The sequence below is a fragment of the Muntiacus reevesi genome, chromosome 2, assembly GCF_963930625.1.
Source record: "Muntiacus reevesi chromosome 2, mMunRee1.1, whole genome shotgun sequence".
NCBI classification, from domain to species: domain Eukaryota; kingdom Metazoa; phylum Chordata; class Mammalia; order Artiodactyla; family Cervidae; genus Muntiacus; species Muntiacus reevesi.
Window position 1 is genome coordinate 132,193,852 of NC_089250.1, and position 22,596 is coordinate 132,216,447.

At 40.8% G+C, this 22,596-nt stretch overlaps 1 protein-coding gene across 1 annotated transcript in view; it reads left to right on the forward strand.

The window, feature by feature from the left end:
* PAPSS2 (3'-phosphoadenosine 5'-phosphosulfate synthase 2) overlaps positions 1–22,596 on the forward strand; it is an 88,002-nt gene that overhangs the window by 47,267 nt on the left and 18,139 nt on the right. Inside the window, exons 2-8 of the mRNA XM_065922847.1 lie at positions 5,442–5,559; positions 9,370–9,605; positions 10,593–10,731; positions 11,256–11,374; positions 11,501–11,614; positions 13,597–13,708; positions 20,781–20,986. Coding sequence (XP_065778919.1) covers positions 5,442–5,559; positions 9,370–9,605; positions 10,593–10,731; positions 11,256–11,374; positions 11,501–11,614; positions 13,597–13,708; positions 20,781–20,986 — 1,044 coding nt within the window. The remainder of the gene's footprint in view (positions 1–5,441; positions 5,560–9,369; positions 9,606–10,592; positions 10,732–11,255; positions 11,375–11,500; positions 11,615–13,596; positions 13,709–20,780; positions 20,987–22,596) is intronic.

Consider the following 22,596-nt stretch of genomic DNA (forward strand, 5'->3'; position numbering starts at 1 on the left):
CCAGCCTCAACATCTCACCATGTCCTATGTTTTCTTTGGTACTTTATATAGACAATTATTTAATCCTTTCAGCAGCCCTACAAGGAAACTATTCTTAACCCCATTTTACAGTACAGGAAACGGAGGTTCAACAATGTCCATCAGTTGCCCAGGGTCACTGAGCAAGTAGGTTATGAAGAGGGTTTCAAACCCATATTTACTTGACTCCAAAATCCATTCTCTGTGACTCCTGTGCATGCCGGAGGGTGTTTTTCTGCCTCAGTGACCTGGAAGAAGGTAGGGATTTTTGCCTTTTTTCCCCGCCTTAGGAATCCAGAATAGAAGTATGCCACCAACTTTGTGGTTTCTGGGCCACTTCCTCCTAAGTGACAGTGTTAGACGAGTTGCGGGGCAGAGGGAAGCAAGCATTTTTTTCTTTAACATGTGCTTTGCTTTCCATAGAGAGAATCCTTTTTCTGGCAGCCACTTTCTTTCCAAAGCTTAGAACACCATATGCTCTCAAGAAGGGAGGAAATGTTTCATTCAACAAGGAACAATTTTCAGCTGCCCTGCCCCACTGCAGTTCAAATAGTCTTCAAAACATCTGTTTCTATTTTATTTGTTTGCCTTTTGGAGAAAATCAAGAGTAAATTTGAGGTTAATAAGAAGCAAGATACTTTCCTGAATCAAACAACCCCCGTCCACTCCTGGTACCTGGCAATCTGAAAAGATTTTGTTTGTTTGTTTGTTTGAGATATTGTTGGAGTAATGGAAAATTTTTGTTCGAAACATTGTTGGAGCAATAGAAAATCTGGACAAACATCCATGATTAAAATGCAGTTAATAAGAACCATAAGTTCAGAGGTTAACTATTATATACCATAAGAGAACTGGTCCTTCCAGTGGACTCTGATGTTTTTGAAAACCAAGCACTTGTTGGGGAAGCAATTAATAAGATCGTAACAAAGTTTCCACAGAAGACTAACATAGCCTGGAGTTTATTCTGGATCTCAGCCTGTAGGCAGAGGGAACCACTAAAAGACAGAAATTTAAAAAAAAATCTCTGTGGACAAATTAAGGTCTGGTGGGCATTCACATGCACAGGTGGACAGGAACCCTTTAGGTCAAACATACTGTGATGGGATCAGAGCCCTTTTCTACAAATGCAACAGAGTTGAACAATATTATTCCACCATCTGACTCTTAGGTATTTTCTTATTTGGTTACTTTAAAAAAAAAAAAAAAAAAAGCTCTTTTTTGGGACATCCCTGGCGGTCCAGTGGTGAGACTTCGTCTTCCGGTACAGGGGGTGTGGGCTCGACACCTGGACTGGGAGCTAGGATCCATGCGTCATGGCCAAATAACCAAAACAGAAAAAAAAAACAGAAGCAATACTGTAGCAAATTCAATTAAGGCTTTAAAAAAGGTTCACATTAAAAAAAAATCTTTAAAATGGCTCTTTTTTGCATGTGGTAAGATTTACATGTAACGAAATTCCTTCTTAAGGGTACATTGTGTGAGTTCTGGCAAATGCAAACACCTGTGTACCTCAGACCCTTATTAAGATGTACATCATGGTCATCACCCAGAGGCAACTCTTGTTCTGATTTTGACGAATTAGTTTTCACTGATGGGGGATGTCCTATAAATAGAATCACATGTAGTGTTGGTGTGTGAGATTTCTTTGACTCAGCAAAATATTTTCATTTATTATCATCTTTTTATTGCTGACTAGTATTCCATTAGAAGAGTATTCTACAATTTGGGAGTTTTGTTTTTTTATTGTTACCTGTTTTCCTGTGGATGGACATTAGGTTATTTCCAGTTTTTGTCCCAAAAAGTCACTAATCTTATTCTTTGTGTAAGTCTTTTTGTGGGTAGAAGTTTTCATTTCTCTTGAGTATTTAATAGCTGTGAATGCAACTGCTGAGTTATAGGGGATGGTAAATGTTTAGTTTTATAAGGAACTTAAAGGTTTTTTTTTTTCTCTTTTTTCTGAGATGGTTGGATCACTTTACACCTCCACTACCAACATATGAGAACATATCCTTGCTGACATTAGATGTTATCAGTAGTACCTCATTTTGATTTTAATTTGCATTTCTCTCATGACTAATAGCATTGAGCACCTTTTCATGTGCTTATGGTTCATCTGTGTATCTTCCTTTGTGAAGAGACTGTTCAAGTCTTTTGCCCATTTTCCAAAAAGTGGGTTGTCTCTTTATTATTGAGTTGCAAATATTCTTTATGAATCCTCATGTCAGAGAACAGAGGGAACATGAAGTGCCCACTGAACTGAGAAGGCATCTTGAGACCAAAAGAATGAGGCAGGCAACTCCAAATAATCAATGGATCAGTTTATTATACGGCAACTTACAGGGTGGAATGAGGATTGAGTCAACAACGATCCAGAGGCATTCACAGCTGTACTCTGTGCCATTGAGGGGCCAGTGGGTCAGTTTTATAGTTAACCTAGAATGTGGGGGTGGGCACTTGGAAATAGGACATGCATTTCTATGGTAAGTTCTTTGAATGGGTAACTTTGTGTACATCAGGAATACGTCATCATTGTTTGGGGACTAATAAAGCATGGAGGTCACCTGGTTCTAATGATTCTTAAACAATATCTGTTAACTACAGTAAAGCCCTGAGGATAAAGAATCCATACACTACAGTATAGTCCTGGACAGAGTCAGCAGAAGAACAGGAGACACCATAAGGGCCCAAGATGTCTTCAGTTATGCTAACAGTCATACACTTCATACAGCAGAGAAATATATGTCTCAGACTGCCCCTCCTCCTCTGATGGGCCCAGTTACGTGAATTTTTTTGTCTGTGTCTGTGTGCATGCTAAGTCACATCAGTCGTGTCTGACTCTTTTCGATCCCATGGACTGTAGCCCACCAGACTGTCTGTCCATGGGATTCTCTAGGCAAGAATACTGGACTGGGTACCCATTCCCTTCTTCAGGGGATCTTTCCAACTCAGGGATCGAACCCCCATCTCTGGGTCTCCTGCATTTGGCAGGCAGGTTCTTTACCAGTAGTGCCAACTAGGAAGCCCCATGTTGCCAAGAATTCTGCTTCTTTTTTTTACTATATTCCCAGTATGGCCTCTGGCACTTAGTAGTTCATGTACATGAACATTTACTAGGAAAAAAAATCAGCGAATGAACAGATGAATGGACTTTTGGGCCCAATATCCAGACACAGTGTTTTTAAATGTAATGACAGTGATTAACAAGGAAATGGAGGGAGAGAAAATCTCAGTGTTATTCTTGAGTCATAAAGTGTACTTGACACAAAAGACTCAGGATACCTTCAGGGAATTTGTTCCCCCAGGGAAAAGACGGCTAGAATATCTCATGGAGTAGGCTCATTTGTCCCTGTTTCTGAAGCCTCTCATGCAAGCCAGCCCTGCTGCCTAATGTGCTGCATTCTACGACTGTGTCCCTTCCAAGTCTTCCAAGTCTTGGATTCCAACTGGGCTTGTGTGATGGATGATCAGAACCTCTCGCCTTGGAGAGTTTTAAGTAACTTAAGCCAGCTGATCCCGGCTTTCAACACTTTCCCCTTGGCTGCTGCTGACACTGATAATGCCGTTTCCTGCCAACTGTTCCCTCTGCCAGGCTCTGTGCCTCACTAGTATGCCCACCTCTCCGGGTGTGCACTGTCTTTCTGGGCCCCCGAGGGCCAGCAGGGGGCTCCTTCCTCCTTGGTCTTGAAGTGGTTTTCCTGGTCCTAATCCACCTGTCTCCAGACTCTCCTGCTGGGGCTAGCCTCTGAATGATTGTGTCAGAATCCACATCTGTAGGGAACTTGGCCATTTACAAAGTATGTTCCCATCCATTATCTATGTGTGTGCGTTAGTTGCTCAGTCATGTCTGACTCTTGTGACCCCATAGTTTGTAACCTGTTGGACTCATCTGTGGATAGAAGTCTCCAGGCAAGAATACTGGAGTGGGTTGCCATTCTCTTCAGCAGGGGATCTTCCTGACCCAGGGATCAAATCTGGGTTTCCTGAATTGCAGGCAGATTCTTTACCATCTGAGCCACGAGGGAAGCCTATTATTTATAGGAACTTCCAAATAGCCCTATTTGTATTTTCCTTGATTTCCCCCCTCCCCCACCCAAGGAAAACCATAAAGAGGTGATTTAATTTGCTCCAGAATATAAAAGTTGCTTATGTGACCCAGAGTTTTCTAAGACTCTCTGGGTCTTGCTCAAGGAATAGTGGAGCTTTTTTTTTTTTTTTTTAAACTCTCATGGGCATACATGTTTAGTGTTTAAAAGGCTTCATAGATTTTTATAGTTCGGCAACTTGGATTACATCTATCATTGTTGTTTTGTCAAATAAGTTGTGCCCAACCCTGTGATTCAATGGACTATAACTACAGCATGCTAGCCTTCTCTGTCCTTCACTATCTCCCCGAGTTTGCTCAAATTCACATCCACTGAGTTGGTGATGCTATCTAACCATCTTATCCTCTGCCACCCACTTCTCCTTTTGCCTTCAATCCTTCCCAGTATTGGATCTTTTCCAATGTCATTAGAAATGTAATTACCATATCAAGGACACATATGGGTGGTTCTCAACTTTTTAATTTTTATGTGACCATCATTATGAATTTCCCTGGCCTACCTCCTTTTCCCTCCTTGGATCACATATTAGCATATTACTTTTTAAAATCTCCACTACAAGCTGTATTTACTGACACCTTTTATCTTTTTTATTCATCAGACATGTATACCTTCCAAAGTTTAGGGTCAGAATCAGATCATCTGTGCCCTCAATGGGGCTGATTTTATTACAGCCAAAATAAAGACATTTGAGATTTGAGTTAGCCTCCAAGACTAATAACTGGTACATTTCCATTTCTACAGGGCTTTTTATAGATTAAAAAGTTCACGCACTGACCCTTGGGAAAGTGGAAGCAGATTTTAGTGCTTATGAAAAACGAGTCCTATTTCAGGGAGAAACTCTCTAGTCACTGATGTCTATGTCTGGGTGGGAGAGGAATGGATATAACTGCCTTTAACCCTTCTCCGTGGCTCTCTAGAGAGTGAAGTTCAAGCAGCCTCACCCTAGTACTTCCTCAGTGGCTGGTGTATTTGGGCTGTTCATGCCCAGAGGACTTGGGAAGAACTTGCATTTATAGAGACAAAGATATTCTGCTAACTATTGGCTAAAGGTAGACATTTTAAAATGGTCGTGGGACCAGAAGTTTTACATTGTATCAATAGTTGTCTCATTCAAATTATACTTTCCAAGGGCTGTGATGGGTCTTCTAAAGGCAGTGTCTGTTTCTAAATCAGTAGAATTGATTAATGTCATTCTGTATGCCAGTTATAAAGGAGGAGTTTTAGTTAGGGAAGACTATATAGTCTGTTATTTTATTATATGTATACATATGAGATTTATTATTTTATTAATCAAATATTGTGCTCTCTCTTGTTTCATAGGAGAACCAGCAGAAATCCACCAATGTTGTGTATCAGGCCCATCATGTGAGCAGGAATAAGAGAGGGCAGGTGGTTGGAACACGGGGTGGTTTCCGAGGATGTACCGTATGGCTGACAGGTATGCTGTGTTGAGATCTAAATGTATTTTATTTTGACTAAAAATTGGTGGTAACACACAACTTTAAGGAAAATAATGTGACATATTTTATGTGTCATATATACATAGTCCATGTTTATTTTAACATTAGAAGGAGGCTGAGAGCTGTAGTAGAAAGCTTGGGTGTCAGTCATCAGGTCATAGAATGTCTCTAGTTCTCTGTTTCCACATCTTTAACAGGAAAGGATGGGTAAGTTGATTATGACATTCCCTTTCAGCTCTAAGGAATTCTGTAATCCTCAATTTCATGCCTAAATACATTTCCGTTCAGTTCAGTCACTCAGTCGTGTCTGACTCTTTGCGACCCCACGAACCACAGCACGCCAGGCCTCCCTGTCCATCACCAACTCCCAGAGTTTACCCAAACTCATGTCCATTGAGTCGGTGATGCCATCCAGCCATCTCATCCTCTGTTGTCCCCTTCTCCTCCTGCCTTCAATCTTTCCCAACATCAGGGTCTTTTCAAATGAATTGGCTCTTCTCATCAGGTGGCCAAAATATTGGAGTTTAAGCTTCAACATCAGTCCTTCCAATGAACACCCAGGACTGATCCCCTTTAGGATGGACTGGTTGGATCTCCTCACAGTCCAAGGGATGCTCAAGAGTCCTCTCCAGCACCACAGTTCAAAAGCATCAATTCTTTAGTGCTCAGCTTTCTTCACAGGCCAACTCTCACATCCATACATGACCACTGGAAAAACCATAGCCTTGACTAGACGGACTTTGTTGACAAAGTAATGTCTCTGCTTTTTAAAATGCTGTCTAGGTTAGTCATAACTTTCCTTCCAAGGAGTAAGTGTCTTTTAATTTCATGGCTGCAATCACCATCTGCAGTGATTTTGAAGCCCCCAAAAATAAAGTCAGCCACTGTTTCCACTGTTTCCCCATCTATTTGCCATGAAGTGGTGGGACCGGATGCCATAATCTTAGCTTTCTGAATGTTGAGCTTTAAGCCAACTTTTTCACTCTCCTCTTTCACTTTCATCAAGAGGCTCTTTAGTTCTTCTTCACTTTCTGCCATAAGAGTGGTATCATCTGCATATCTGAGGTTATTGATATTTCTCCCGGCAATCTTGATTCCAGCTTGTGCTTCATCCAGCCCAGCGTTTCTCATGATGTACTCTGCATATAAGTTAAAAAAGCAGGGTGGCAATATACAGCCTTGACATACTCCTTTTCCTATTTGGAACCAGTCTGTTGTTCCATGTCCACTGGCAGTTAAAAATGAAGCTTTCCTAATTTGACATCAAACATTTGACTGTCCATTAGAGATGTTCTTTATTGTTTTCAGATGTTTTCACATTCTAGGAGGCTATTTTACTTATTTTAAAAAAGTCTAGGCAAGAAGAAAAACTCTGTTTTCTATGTAGCTGAGGATGGTTCCTTTTGTATAAAATTAACTCATTCCCACCAAGGAGACCAAATGAATCTTCTTTCACTTGTGTTTTTGTAGCGCCAGAATGTCAAAGTTAAGGGTTAGTGACAGAACTGGAATTAGTCCTGGACTGTTACCTTATTCTCTGAGTATAGGTAGAGGAAGTTGATGCCTGGAAATGCAGGTCTGACATAGGCTGGATTCAAAAGAAAAAAAAAAAAACAGGTTCATTTTGTAGACGTAATATTTCACATGGAGATGAGCTTAGATGCAAAGATATGTTTATCTGGGTTATGAAATGAACTTATGTGTCACTGCTCACAAATGTGGATTTATTCTAACCTGAAGATAATTCTAAAAAACACAACAAGCAAGGACCTGCCTTGCGTCTTTTCTTGCTCTTCTGAGTCTTTCCTGTTCCTGTCTAAAGCAGCCTCATTCTTCTTTTTCAAGTTATTTCCTAGCGCCTGCAGCACTTGTCCTTGGTTTCTTGGCTTCATCCGTCCCTGGAACAGCAACTTTCCCACTTTCCAGGGTGAGGCCACATAGCGAGCATGGAGCCTGCTTTGTTCCAGAAGGCAGGTTCACTGGGCTCAATGCCTGATCTGTTTCCCCAGGTTCCCTCTGAGAGGCGTGTTGTGCAGCAGTGGATAAAACAGCTACACTCCAGACGTTTCCCTCTTGCAATGTGTTTGCCTTCATGGGACGTTTTGCCTTCATGTGTTCATTTAAATTTTGAATCAGAACATATATACAGGGACTTCCCTAGTGGTCCAGTGGCTAAGACTTCATGCTCCTGGTGCAAGGGGCCTGGGTTCCCCTCCTGGTCAGGGAGCTAGATCCCACATGCTGCAAGTGAGTTCTCATGCCACAACTAAAGGAAGATTGAAGATCGCACGTGCCGCAAGTAAGACCTGGCACAGCCAAATAAATAATACATATTTTTTAAAAAACCATATACACAGAGTTCATTTTTCCTAATTTGAAACACCCTTGAAAAGGAAAAAAAAATGAACTGGTAGATGAAGAGAAAAACAAAATCTCAAAAGTATACTTCCTCCATCTTTTCTTACTTTCAAAAAGAGTCTTGTCCTCATTTATTTTTTATTCTCATATTACAGATGTTTGTTACTGACCAGGCAAATCAGGAGAAACCAGATTCTTCAAATCTAGGGAACTGAAGTTGGGCCTCAGCTTCACCTACATTAGTTGTGTGATTTTGGATCAAGCTCGCTAAGCCTCTTATTTGTAAAATAAGAATGAAGATAGTGCCTCCTCATAGAGATATAGGTAGAACTGAATGAAATAAAGCGTGTGTATGCTTAGCAGAGGTCCTGGTCCCTAAAAAAACTCTCAGTAAATATAACTGGTGTGACTACAATGTATTAAAATATATATTCCAATGATCTATATTAACACAGTTAACTGTGTTTGGAAATTTCTACTATTTCTCTCATTTTCTGATACAAAAGAATGTACCAGAGATTCGGGAATCTCATTTCTCCTGTCCTACAACTGGACATGTTCTAAGCGGGATTTATCACATTTGCGTGCTAAGTCGCTTCAGTCACGTTGCACTCTTTGCAACCCTGTGAACGGTAGCCCACCAGATTCCTCTGTCCATGGGATTCTCCAGGCGATAATACTGGAGTGAGTTACCATGTCCTCTTCCAGGGGAGGCGACAGGGAAGGAGGGGCAGGATGGACTGGTGGTATGGCTTAGGTGATCAGCTGACCCTCTTAGCAGTGCTGTGTGTGGGGATCATGCCGCAGTACCCTGCTTTTGCTCCCAGGCACCTCAGAAATGACACTTGGCTTGTGGGGTTTTTGTATCTTTTTGCTTATAATTTGCTCCAACTATGCCAGGGTGTAGTTATTTTGAGTCTCTTATAGTTTCTTTATATCTGTTGCTCCAGGAGACCTTTGTTCAGGTGCAAGCACTCTAGTAAAGGGTCCCAGGTTCCAGCCTGTCTCAAAAGCAGAACCCCTGGGGACTGTATGGAGCCTGCCAAGGTCTCCCTATTGACAAACCTCTTCTGCTTTGAAAGGCTGCTGCTGCTGCTGCTAAGTCACTTCAGTCGTGTCCGACTCTGTGCGACCCCATAGACGGCAGCCCACCAGGCTCCTCCGTCCCTGGGATTCTCCAGGCAAGAACACTGGAGTGGGTATAATCCCAATAAAGGACAGATAGTTATTTCAAGATTTGAAAGAAATGCTAGTACTTAACTTTCAGTAAATTTCACTTTTTCTAGATTTGAATGGTTTGAATTCGAGGTCAATCAAATGATTGTCATGAGGGTTTTAATTACTCTTGAATTAGGTAAAACTTAGAATCAACCACAATTTATCATCTTAAACAGAGACATCTCCAGTCTTGTCTTGACTGTTTTCAACAGGTCTCTCTGGTGCTGGAAAAACAACGATCAGTTTTGCCCTGGAAGAGTATCTCGTGTCCCACGCCATCCCTTGCTACTCCCTTGACGGGGACAACGTCCGTCGTGGCCTCAACAAAAACCTTGGATTCTCTCCTTGGGACAGAGAGGAAAATATCCGCCGGATTGCAGAGGTGGCCAAGCTGTTTGCCGACGCTGGTCTGGTCTGCATTACCAGCTTCATTTCTCCTTTTGCAAAGGTAAAATGACTTGGCAACATGCACGATTCCCACACACAGCGCCAGAGCTCTCCAACTGCCAGGATGAGGAGCTGGCGGAGGGGAACGACAGAGCAAAGTCATCCTTTGTTTCCTCCACCTTCTCTCATCGCTCACTTGCTCCCTCATTTCCTCTCTTTAATATTGATTATATAAAGAGAGTCCCTTCATTTCCAGATGCCAGGGAACCAGTTGACATAAACCCTTCCACTTTCACAATGGTAACTACACTTGGCCAGAGTTGAAAGGAAGAAAAAGTTAAACAAGAAAACTCCTAAAGCTCAGTAATTTTTATTTCTCCAAAAAGTTAGAGGGCTTGCCTGACTAAAGAAAACAGCAGTTCATTGACAAGGCATCAGGTTTTCTGTGTTTGATGTTGCAATCAACGAGGTGAGTGTGTGCTCTTGTTTTAAAGCACAAAATTGCTTGGATCTACAAATAAGATACAATGACTTTGAACACATCCTTCCAATGAAATACTGTCCTGCTGTCAGCCCTGTGTTTTAGTTGGGATTCTTTTCCGTGGTTTTTTTTTTTTTTTTTTTTTTCTTTTTAAAGTCCTTTGGAGAGTTGTTTACTAGAGTGAAACTTTTCTAAAGAGCTAATTTCCTGCCACCTATGCACAGCTCAAACCCTAGTGTTATCTTAAGGCCATGGAAGACCAGAGTACAGTGTTTGTGATGAATTTCATTGTGAAACCTCTTCTTACTTTCTTTTTCTACTATTCACTTATTTGGCTACGTCAGGTCTTAGTTGTCCCACGCGATATCTTTGTTGTAGCATGTGGACTTCTCTAGTTGTGGTGTGTGGGCTCTCTAGTTGTGGCGCTTAGTAGTTGCAGCATATGGGATCTTAGTTCCCCAGCCAGGGGTCAAACCTGTGTCCCCTACAATGCAATGCTAATTCTTAGCCTTTGGAACACCAGGGAAGTCCCTCTTCTCACGTTCTTAAGCTGTAATTTTTTCCCAGGATCGTGAGAATGCCCGCAAAATCCATGAATCAGCAGGACTGCCCTTCTTTGAGATCTTTGTAGATGCGCCTCTAAACATTTGTGAAAGGAGAGACGTAAAAGGCCTCTACAAACGGGCCCGAGCTGGGGAGATCAAAGGTAAGACGGCCAGTTCAGTAGCCCTTTGCCCCTTACTTATGCCACCAATTCATATGTCTGTCCCCAGAAATCTGTCTGGGGTTTCAAAGACTGTTTTTCAAAACTACATATAGCACACACTTTTTATCAAACCATAGTATCTTCAGTGTCTCCATGGGCTTATGAAAATGTGGGCTTCTATTTCTTGAGAACTGTCACCCCAGCCATAAGCAATCAAGTTCAGAGAACTACAACAGATGTATGTATGTGACTGTGTGTGTAGGAGGAACCTTTCAGAGTTTTCCTCCCCCTTGTCTTCCTTTTCCATTCTAATTAACTGCAGAGGGCTTGGGCTCAGGTTTTGTTGAAAACACAGGTGTAAATATTCTTACCTATGGCTGGAGGTCAAGGAAGGCTGTTTGACCTTTTCTGTTTTAATCTGAACACAATGGTTGAAAACATTTATTCCAACACATGCAATGTCTTATTGAGTCAAAACATTGTTCTGTTGGTGCAGATGTTACTTTCTGCCTTCTACTTTGCAGGCTTTACAGGTATTGATTCTGATTATGAAAAACCTGAAACTCCTGAGCTTGTGCTTAAAACCAATTTGTCCTCCGTGAGCGACTGTATACAGCAGGTGGTAGAGCTTCTACAGGAGCAGGTGGGTGGACTGAACTTTAAAAAAAAATAATAATGACTTTACAAAGTCATGAGAGATCATCTATTTACTGAAGTGTCCTTTATATAGTTTTCATTCCAAATGATTACCAAGTCTGCTTCCTTTCAGAACATTGTACCCCACGCTGTAGTCAAAGGCATCCACGAACTCTTTGTACCAGAAAACAAACTCGACCAAGTCCGAGCTGAGGCCGAAGCACTCCCTTCGTTATCAATTACCAAGGTAAGAGGATGCAAACTGGCTGACAGAAAACTTGACTTAATATCAGTCATTATAATCCATTTACAGTTACCCTCAACAATAAGGTAGGTATGCATAAGGAAAATTCAGTTCCTATAAAGAAAACAGTTGCTTTCACCAACTTTTTTTTTTTTTTTACTACTTTTCCAAGAATATCTCTCACCAAGAGGTGCTACAAAGCAGCTGATCAATTTTATGTTCAGGAAGATAACTTCTATACTTGCAGAGGACAGTTTCATATAGTTGTTGTTATACTTTCAGTTATGCCAACATACAGGCATTGTGTGCTAAGTCGCTTCAGTCGTGTCCAACTCTTTGTGACCCTCTGACTGTGGCCCACCAGGCTCCTCTGTCCATGGGATCCTCCAGGCAAGAATGCTGGAGTGGGTTGCCATTTTTACTCCTGGGGATCTTTCTGACCCAGGGATTGAACCCGTGTCTCTTGCGTCTCCTGCACTGGCAGGTGAGTTCTTTACTACTAGCGTCACATGGGAAGCACTGGGCAGTAATTATTTGTTGACAGTTTCTAAGAAAATAGTTTGTCCAGAATATAAGTGTTTCTTGGACCACTGAGAAGGAGTTTTACTAAAACAAAAAGCAACCCTAATCTAAAGTGATATGAATGCCGTGATCTTTTTCTACACTGCACATTCCACTTTTCCTTTATCAGGGAGAGTCCAGTCTAAGTAGAGGGAGTTTTAGTTACATGGATTCACCACCTGGACGATGTTAAGATGCAATCCCAGAAAACAGCCCTGCGAATACCTTGGCCTCTTTAGGGCTTCCCAGCGCTAGTGGTAAAGAACCCGCCTGCCAGTGCAGGAGACAGAAGGGACATGGGTTTGATCCTTGGGTTGGGAAGATCCCCTGGAAGAGGAAATGGCAACCCGCCTCAGTATTCTTGCCTGGAGAATCCCATGGACATAGGAGCCTGGTGGACTACAGTCCATCGAGTTGCAAGGAGTTGGATATGACTGAAGCAACTTAGCATGCACGCTCTGTAGATTACGGTTAGTTGGTTCATACAAGGTGATCAAGTCTTCATTGGTAACCTCTTGGTATCCATTAAAAACCTGGACATTTTTATGAAGCAGAGTACATTGGGAACGTGCTTCAGCTCATGAACACCCCAGGTTGTAGTAATTCATGACAAATTTATAAACAGAGCTCCCTGACTCTACACAATAAATTTTGAGTTCTCCAATGCTTCAGGCAGATGAGAAACACATAATATAATTGTGGAATTTGAGTTCCGATAACAGAATGGCCTGCAAGGTACAGAGGAACTTCAGAGAATCTAATGACTAATTCTTTTGATCCTAGGGATGACAGGGAAAATTTCAAAGCAATGGTCCACAAACTGGGTTTTATTTTTTTAATTTTTGAGTTGGATTTTAAATGATGAATAGGGTTTTCAGGTAAAGGGGGGATGGGATTGAAACCATGTGTGTGTTCAGACTACACATGGCCTGGCACTGTTGGTGACTAGGCTCCTGGGGGGGAGTGGTATCAGGTGAACATTCCTACAGGAGCCCCTAGGGCCAGAGCTAGTATCATGCTAAGAATTTTGGACATTTATCTTAGAGTCAATGGTTTGCCCAATTCAGTCAAATAGCTAGCATATTGGTGAAAACAATGTAGCCAAGCCATAATTATTATGGAATAAAGAATGTACAGTGAATCTTCAACACAATCACAAATTCTAAGAATAGATACAGCCCAAAGTGCTTAAAGAAATCATCCCAATTTGGAATCCTTTTGCCACCTTCCTGATAGAAGGTTCTAGACTCACACTTCTCCAGCCCCTAGGTCATGAACCAGCATTACATCTGGGAACACTTAAAACATAAAACGTTCTGCCTTCATTCTCCTCTCAACTGAGTAAGAACGGACTGCCCTGGGGCCGGATGGCTGGAACACAGAGCTCATGCAAAGGTTCACCTGCTTTTTTTTCTGTTTTGCAGCTGGATCTTCAGTGGGTCCAAGTTTTGAGTGAAGGCTGGGCCACTCCCCTCAAAGGTTTTATGAGAGAAAAGGAGTACTTGCAGGTTATACACTTTGGCACCCTGCTAGACGGTATGGGTTTTTGTTTGTTTCTTACTCTTTATCATTAGAAAAATATTTCTCAAAAGTCTTCACAGGAACAAGAAATGCTAATTGTTGGTTTATAAAACATATTTTGAAAATATGTATTTATGATGTGTACAATTATGTATAAGCTTCCATTTTTAGGATTTTTTTTTTGTATCCTCAAAGGATTATTGATTACCAAAAGCTAAGAAACCAAAAAATGAAGGTTTAACTTCCACACAGTCAAGAGAAGGTTAAGTCTTTTCACCTCCACTTGCCCTTTGCTGGCCCTGATATCAGAAGGCAGTGGACAGTGAGAAGAACCATTGCCAGCTGCCTGGACCATCCAGGGGGAGCCAGGGTGAACTCTGCATCACTGCTGACTTGTGGGATGCCTCCCATCCTCCAGCAAACATGACTGCAGCAGCTGCCTTCCTTGGTGCATAAAGTGTGGCTATTCATGTCCATACATGAAATATATTAGGATGACTTCATCCACTAAACTCTGGTAGGGGATTTTAAGGCAGCTTTCTGGGCAGAAGCTGAATGGCTTTTAGAGAACTGCTCTTGTCGAAGTTGGAAGGATGTGTTATTCAGAACACTTCCGGATCCTTCTATGATCATTTCCTTCTTAGAACTGTCTTGACCTTATCAATTAGCACTTATCTATTTTGAGATTTTGGGGTATTATTGACATATGGGGAAGGGATGGTGATAGATGCACACTGAATTTATAATACTGAGCAGGGCTCCAAACCTTTTAGGAAGAAAAATCAGGTGTTCTTTCTTGAGAAAGATGTTTGTGTTCTAGGCTTGTGCCCAGGAAATGGGACATAAAGCAATCCCAGCTGTAGTTAGGCTTCAAACCTCCCCATACTCTCCAGAAGTCTCCTTAATTCCTACGTAATTAATCAAAATAGTTACCAGGGATATAATAGGTAGCCCACCTCTGCCTAAGTAGAGGCAGAATATCATAGTGGATAAAAGTGAGCCATGAAGCCAGACTCTGGGTTCATTTGCCAGTGACTAGCTATGAAGTTGGAGCACATTACTTAAACACTCTGGGCCTCAGTTTTTTCATCTGTAAAATGGGGATGTTAATAAAAGTACCTACCTCATTGGGACTTAAAAGACTTAACCTTCTCACTGGGATGTTGAGCATTTAAAAGGATACCTTGTTCAATATATTCCATATATTATATTACACAAAATATATGCTATATAGTAACACCTCCCCGCCACCCCCATGTACAGTTAAAAAGACATGAAAGTCTTGAACAGACTAAGAGGCTTATCTCTAGTCACATCCGTTTGGAAGTAGCACAGTTAAGATGTTCATCAGCTAGCCAACAAATATTCATTGAGTGTCCTTGGATGTCAGGTTTTATTCTAGCTGCTGGAGATAGATAACGAAGACAGATATGAGCTTGCTGGGACAGGCAGTGCAGTTCATCTTCTGAACTCTGTGGAGGGGTTTTCCATCCACATTAGTGGTTGTCAAGCTTTTTGTTTTTTTAAGTCATAGCTGTTTCAGTGAAATCTGAGGCCACGTATAGAACAGATGAAAATGAAACTGCTCCTGTAGAAGGGTGGGCTCAGCCTTTCTCCTACCCATCAGCAGCCCTGGGGCATTTTCTAATAGCATAAGGCAGTTGGAACACTCTGTCCTCTACCATACCATGTTAGTCTCATGGAAGAGCTTGGCTCAATGGATTTTGAACTGAGGGAAAAGTGAAGTCCCTCAGTCGTGTCTGACTCTTTGCCATCCCATGGACTGTAGCCTACCAGGCTCCTTCCTTCTCCAGGGGATCTTCCCAACCCAGGGATCAAACCCAGGTCTCCCACATTACAGGCAGACACTTTACCATCTGAGTCACCAAAGAAGCCATTGGACTGAGTAGACAGGGTTAAATTTCAAAAATGATGTATCTCTATATCAGAAGGTTGGGCAAGATATTATTATATAGATATCATTTCATTTTACCAGCTTATGAAAGTTTGAGTCATCACCATTGAAAATTTGAAATAACTTTTGTAGTCACAGATGTGGCCATTTTCATCCACCATTAAACAATTGCACATCTTGATCACCTAACAGTCTGCAAATAAGGTTTCTATTCTGACTCTGTCTCCCCAAACTATTTTTTAGTTTAATTTTCTCAAATGTTCACAATTTCTCCCATAGTTAAAAAAAAAATTAGTTCGGTATAAAAAAAAAAAATTAGTTCAGTGTACTCAGTCCAAAAGCAAAATAAAAAATCACTTTTTAGTGTTTTTGGTGATTATATGAGCTACTCCTTATATTATTCAAGGATCTATTTTCATGTCAGTGTATTATTATCACTTTATTTCTCACTGGATATATAGTTTCGAGGTTGTCATAGATTCTCCAATGATAAATGCCACATCTAAATTTACAAATGGAACCTTAAGCTTGTCTTCTTGACTGGTGGCATCCAAATAGGGTTAAGACATGGCAGCCTTGTGTGACCTGATCATTTAATGGCAAGTCTTCTGTGGCTTTGACTTTCTAAGGCAGGGCTGGAGAGCTTTCCTACATATTGCCAGCATTTATTCAGCACATAAAGTGTTCTGACCCTGGTGCGTGACATTGGACATCACATTTAGTCTGGATTAACACCACTGTGAAGGTGTTTTGTCCATATGAGAGAATAGTATTGGAAAGGTTAAATAACTCGCTTGAAGTCTGGATTCAAATCCAAGTCATCCTGGTTCTATATCTGCACTTTTTCTACTGGGCACACTTTCATGTCCTCCAAACATCTGGAATTCCAGGATGTTCTAGAGCAGCTTGCCTCCACACCTCCCAAAGGGTGGCAGTAGTTATAACGTCACTTATTTATAAGAGGCAACTTCTTGGAGGGGCTTTTGACATATAATTATTTAAAAGCGTAATCATTTAAACAGTACTTTTGGATTGTATTGGTTAGTATTCAATATAAATTCTGTTTTCTCCAGCTTTTTGCTGTCTTATATTCTCTATTTTTAGAAATGGCTGTAGCAAAAATCTCAGTAATTTGTATGTTGTATGTATAAACTTTCATAATAGGAATTTATTCTTTAACATTGTTGCTTTACTATTATTTTGATGGAAAGTTGAAAACAATATTTTTCTTAACTGTGTTTGTATTTCTCTAGGCATGTTCCTTCCTGGTATGTACTTTAACTTCCTAAGTAGTTAAATTATTATAATTAGATGTGTTATATTAACTAGAAATGGTAAGGACATAACTTAAAAAAAAAATCTAAATGAAACAGTTGGAATTGCTAACAGTTCATGATCCAACCTGCCTTCTACTGATAGGAGTCCAAGTAACAGGAAATTTCTGGATCAGATGCAGCTGTTGTTTATAATGTATTCAGCTGACAAAAGTAAAGTTGTTTCTAAATTTTTATCACATATTTGTTCTTGAGATTTAAAATATTTATTATCCTTTCTGCTAATTACTTCTACTGAGTGTTTGTCCTCATTTAGTTTCACAAATCTGGAATTATTTTCCCATTGCATTTATAAAACATTTTTAATTGATGAAAGATAAGTCAGTTTTAGATGCAATTTAAAGTGGAATGCACCTGGTTGGATTGTGGATGACTGTACTTCATTTGTTTGTGATAAGTGATTATGCATGAATTTAATTTCAAGCTATGATGATTGATAGTTATAAAATTGGGAATAAATACATACCCACTATGATTGTAAATGTCTGTGCTGTACCAGAAGAGAAAGGTAAAAGTCTGAAGATATCATTTATCCTGAGTATTATTTCCATCATTGTTGTTTTTCCTTGAAAAAAGATTAGTCAATAAAAAGTATTTTAGTTTTTGCCTAGAAACTGTCCAAAACAAATGATAAGCATATCTGCAAGGTTAAAACAAGAGGCTTGACAATTATTTAAAGCAAAAGCAAAATTATTCAATTAAACATGAAGTGCTGGACTAACTATAGCTAAAAAACCACAATACTCTTTTTCACAGTGAGTTATACCACAGTAAAATAATCAGGGTGGTTCCCACCAGAGTTGAAGCACATTATGGAAAAGGGCTGGAAGCCAGAGTCAATGTCTAAAGCTATAGAGGATATTTCAGCACAGAGTTAAATGGTAGGATAATTTTATGTATTATCAATGGAAAAGTTGATTAAGCTAGGGAAACAACAGTAAATTTTTTACCTGTGTGGAGTTGTAGCTACAGGTGTATGAGATCAGTTGGCATTTTTCCTTGGTAGAACTCCCTTCCACAACATCCCACAGATTAGCTGTCTTAACTACCCATCAGGGAGTGCTGTGTCCTTGGTTGGGATTTTCAATCAAGGCTAAGATGAAGGTGGATCAGAGGCTACTCCAGGCTGGAATCTAGTGGACCAGATGAGGCAATGGCAACAGAAGTGTGGAGCATTCTTTGGAATTCAACCCAGATCATGGCTGGAAGGCAGCACTGCAAGCATGTTGCAGGCAAGGCTGGGCTTCCTCTAGCATCCTGCCAACCTTTGGCTCTGCATCTTGTTTTACTTTATTTTAGTCAAGCTACTACTCTTCATAAACAGTGTGGTCAGTAATCCACAATCCACAGAAAGCATGATTTCTAATGAGATCATCAGCATCCTCGAAGGTGTGTTTCTTTGCAGGCCTCCTCTTTTTATCAACTATACTATGTGGTGGGCTTAATGGTCTTTCGTCATAAATTAATAGAGTGCTTTACAGTATGGCTCTTCCCAGTAACCCAAGGATTACAGAGAAGGTGAGTGACACAGTAAATAGGAGATGACTTGGCTTAGAGTTTAGTGCTCTCTGTAGAGGGCTTGCTCGTACTACTTTTATTGTCTCTGAACTTTGAAACAGAGGAGTTGTTTGAGTGACCAAAATCATTACTTTCTGTGCACAGTTATCTTCCTTGTTTAGAAGGCTCCCAGAGCAGATTGCAGGATTTTATGATGGACAGAATTTCTTTATTGCCGGAAGTTACCATCTATATCTGGTGACATTCCTTATGTCCTAGTAACTTTTACAGAGTATTTTAAATGTGCAAAGTGATATGCCTGCAAACTTTTGTTTCATAGCTAGCAGGAGAGTATTATGTCCCAAGGGGATAGAATTCAGACCTCAGATCTTTATCAGAGATAGTCTAAAATTGGATTTTGACAGGTAGATTTACAAGACTTCATTAATCTATGGTACATTGCCTCCAATCCATAAGTAACAGTATTTGCTTCCTGTTTTGAATTCCTGAGTTTGTAATGGGGAAGAACACATCTTACTCCATATCTCCATATTTGATCTGTTTCTTTAACTTTTGTATTCTATTGCTTTTTTCTTTAATGTATTTATTTTAGTTGGAGGCTAATTACTTTACAATATTGTAGTGGTTTTTGCCATCATTGATATGAATCAGCCATGGGTTTACATGTGTTCCCCATCCTGAACCCCCCTCCCACCTCCCTCTCCATCCCATCCCTCAGGGTCATCCCAGTGCACCAGCCCTGAGCACTTGTCTCATGCATCCAACCTGGATTTTTTCACATATGATAATATACATGTTTCAATGCTATTCTCTCAGATCATCCCACCCTCACCTTCTCCCACAGAGTCCAAAAGACTGTTCTATACATCTATGTCTCTTTTTCTGTCTTGCATATAGGGTTATCGTTACCATCTTTCTAAATTCCATATATATATATATATATATATACACACACACACATATGTATATGTATGTATATATAACTTGGGGGAAAAAAGCAATATATATACATGTATATATATGTGTGTGTATATATATGTGTGTGTATATATATATTGCTTTTTTTCCCAAGTTAATCAATAAGAGGATGTTGCCCATAAGCTTACATTGTACATAATGCCCTATCTCTGGAAACCCTGTTCACATGAAATAACTTTGTTTAGCTGAAATACCTTTGTTTAGCTAAAATACCTTTAAGCTAAAATACCTTTGTTTAGCTCACAGGAAACATCCTGACTAGGCCCACCTGAGAATGGCTGCAGTGAGGAAGATATTAACATCTCCCCTCGGGAGTCTGACTGGCATTAGGAAATGTTTGCCTTTATCCCCTCCCCTTTGGGTATAAAAAAAAGCCTGAATTCAGGAAAGATGGTTCTTTTGGACACACATGAGTCTACCAACTTCCTGGTCTGCTGACTTCCCAAAGAAATTTGCTATTCCTTGCCCCAACAACTCATTTCTCATAGACTGGTCTGAGGAGCAGTGAGCAGTCAAGCTTAAACTGGTAACAAGTTGAATGTTTTCTTTACTCACCTTTCTTTCATTCCCTTCTGAGTCTTGAACTTGGCTGCTGCTGCAACATCCCCCAAATTGCCCAAATATTCTTTAGTGTTACACCCTTAATTCTGTGCCCCCATTTTCTCACTGTAAGTACAACAGAAAGTCTGACATACTTGCTGGAGTGTTGGGGCACCATTACAAAAGAGGGAAACAGCTGTGTAATCTCTCTTATGTTCTCTGGCTTCATTAAGGAATCACAGTCATCCCTTCCCATCTTCAGGGGGTTGGTTTCAGGATCCAGTGCATATACCAAACTTTGTGCATGCTCTAGCCCCATGGTCCAGCCTTTGTATCTGTGGATTCCTCATCCACGATTCAACCAAAGGTGGATTCTGTGCAAGCCTTGCTATCTGCAAGGTGGTTAATCTGCAGGTGCAGGACTCGCAGAGACGCCAGGCCTTGCCTTTATTTGGTCTAATTGGATTTGTAAAGACTAAGCTCCCTAGTGTGTGGAAGTCAGGACGGAACTTTCCAAAGGGAACTCAGAAGGGAGACAATCCCTCCTGGGCCTCCAAGTCACTTACTGAAGCCATCTCCACATATTGAAACAGCCCTCTTTTCACAAATGCTCCATCTCTTGCTTTGAGAAGCGTCTTCTCAAAGGATTGATCACAGATTCTAGAAAAACTAGTGCAGCAGCACAGCTATGTTAGAGTTGGGTCTTGATGCCTCTTGCAGGAAATGGCATACATGGGCGTCCCCTTTAAAGGAGCACATGCCTCGTACCCCACATTTACACATCACATGGCTCTTTCCACAGATGGAGTGATCAACATGAGCATCCCTATAGTACTGCCCATCTCTGCGGATGATAAGACACGGCTGGAAGGCTGCAGTGAGTTTGTCTTAACACATGGAGGACGGAGGGTTGCTATCTTACAAGATCCTGAGTTCTATGAACATAGAAAAGAGGAACGTTGTTCCCATGTGTGGGGCACAACGTGTGAAAAACACCCCTATATCAAAGTAAGTGGCAAAACCTTCAGAAGGGCTTTCTTTCAGCTTGGGGTAAAAAAAAAATTCTTTTTAATTCCTTCATGAAGGACTTAGAAAAACTAGGGTGAGATGGAAAAATGTGTTTCTAAGGGAGGTTTTGCAAGCTTTGCCTGGGGAGATCTTTTTCGTTAGGGAAAAGAAATGACTTTCTGTTTGAGGGTTGGTCTGAATGGTCTCTTGTGATGGCCAGTCCCCTCAGCTAAATGGGGAACAAGGGGACCGGAGAGATAATTTTGTCTAGCATCCTGAGGAGAGGACCAAAATCATAGCTGTGCTATGCAAAAAACCACAGTCAGAGCTTGCAGCCCTGTTTATCTTGAAATTCACAAGGGAAGTCAATTTCTTCATACAGACTGGATCCAACTGACCTCTGGAAAGAGACTTGGAGTTCATGCTCTGTGGCCATTGTGGGGGAGGAGGGTGGTGGTCAGTGACATTCTTTCAGTAAACAAAAGCACAAATAGCGGCAGTTTCCAGAGGGAAAATGCCACATTTTCATCAGTGGATATTTTTAAAATTGAAAAATGTGTTTATCTGATTAGGATTGTTTGGGTGTCAATCTGCCTAAAGGCAAAATAGACTAAAAGTTTTCAGATTCCTTTACAGCTTCTAACTGTTGGCAGTGATGGGGTGGGATGGCAAGGAGTGGAATTGCTGGATGTGGTTCATCTTCCATGAAGAAAAATATGTGAAATTGAATTCAAGAGCCATCCTTCATCCAAGATTAGAGCATTAGAGCTGAAATAAGAAAAGACACATACTAGTGATTTCAGAAAGTTCCCAGGAATAAAGAACCATTTGCAACCCAAGAGACTCTGGAAAGCCTTGTGATTAAACAAGGCAGTCCTCTCTCTGGTTCTTTGTTTCTTCATTTATAAAAGGAGTGGACCAGATTCAGAATAACTCCGAGATCCGAGATGTCTTCCAGTCCCGTGACTGCACACAATGGATGTGTGAAGAAACCTGCCCTAATCTGTTAGACAAATCTTTTTTTTTTTTTTTTTTTTTTGGTTGTGAACTGTTGCAAGGTAGAGAGAGCTTTTTCAAGGCCTCGGTGGAACACAGAGGTCAGTGGGTGAGCAAAGCAGCTTTTCATTTATTGGACACAACTGTTCACCCTGCTGATAGGCTCAGAGCCATCTGAACATTTTCTCTCCAAGAGGCTGGCAGACAGTCCTTAAAATAACTGGACAACAGCTATTTGAGGAATTATGTTCCAAGCCTTAATTATGCCTTTATTTCATTCCTTCTCGTATCATAATCCTATAGGTTTAGGATCTTACCTGCACTCAGTAACCTAAAGAGCAGTGATCTTGCTTCATGTCCGTTCAGATACTTTCACTTTGGGGGCCTAACATTCACATACACATCGTTAGCACTAAAAAGAAAAAAAAATCTAAAGGATTTCTTAAGCAGTTACTTCTTTTTATCTTGTCTTGCATCAGGTGTTGGCAGTTGGAGGTCAGAATTTCTTAGATGGTGGGGAGAGTGGTGGTGTGATTCACGGCCTTGACAATCTAGTCAGTGACTCAGTACCATTAGATCATTAGAGGGACTCTGTCAACATTCCCAGTGAGCTC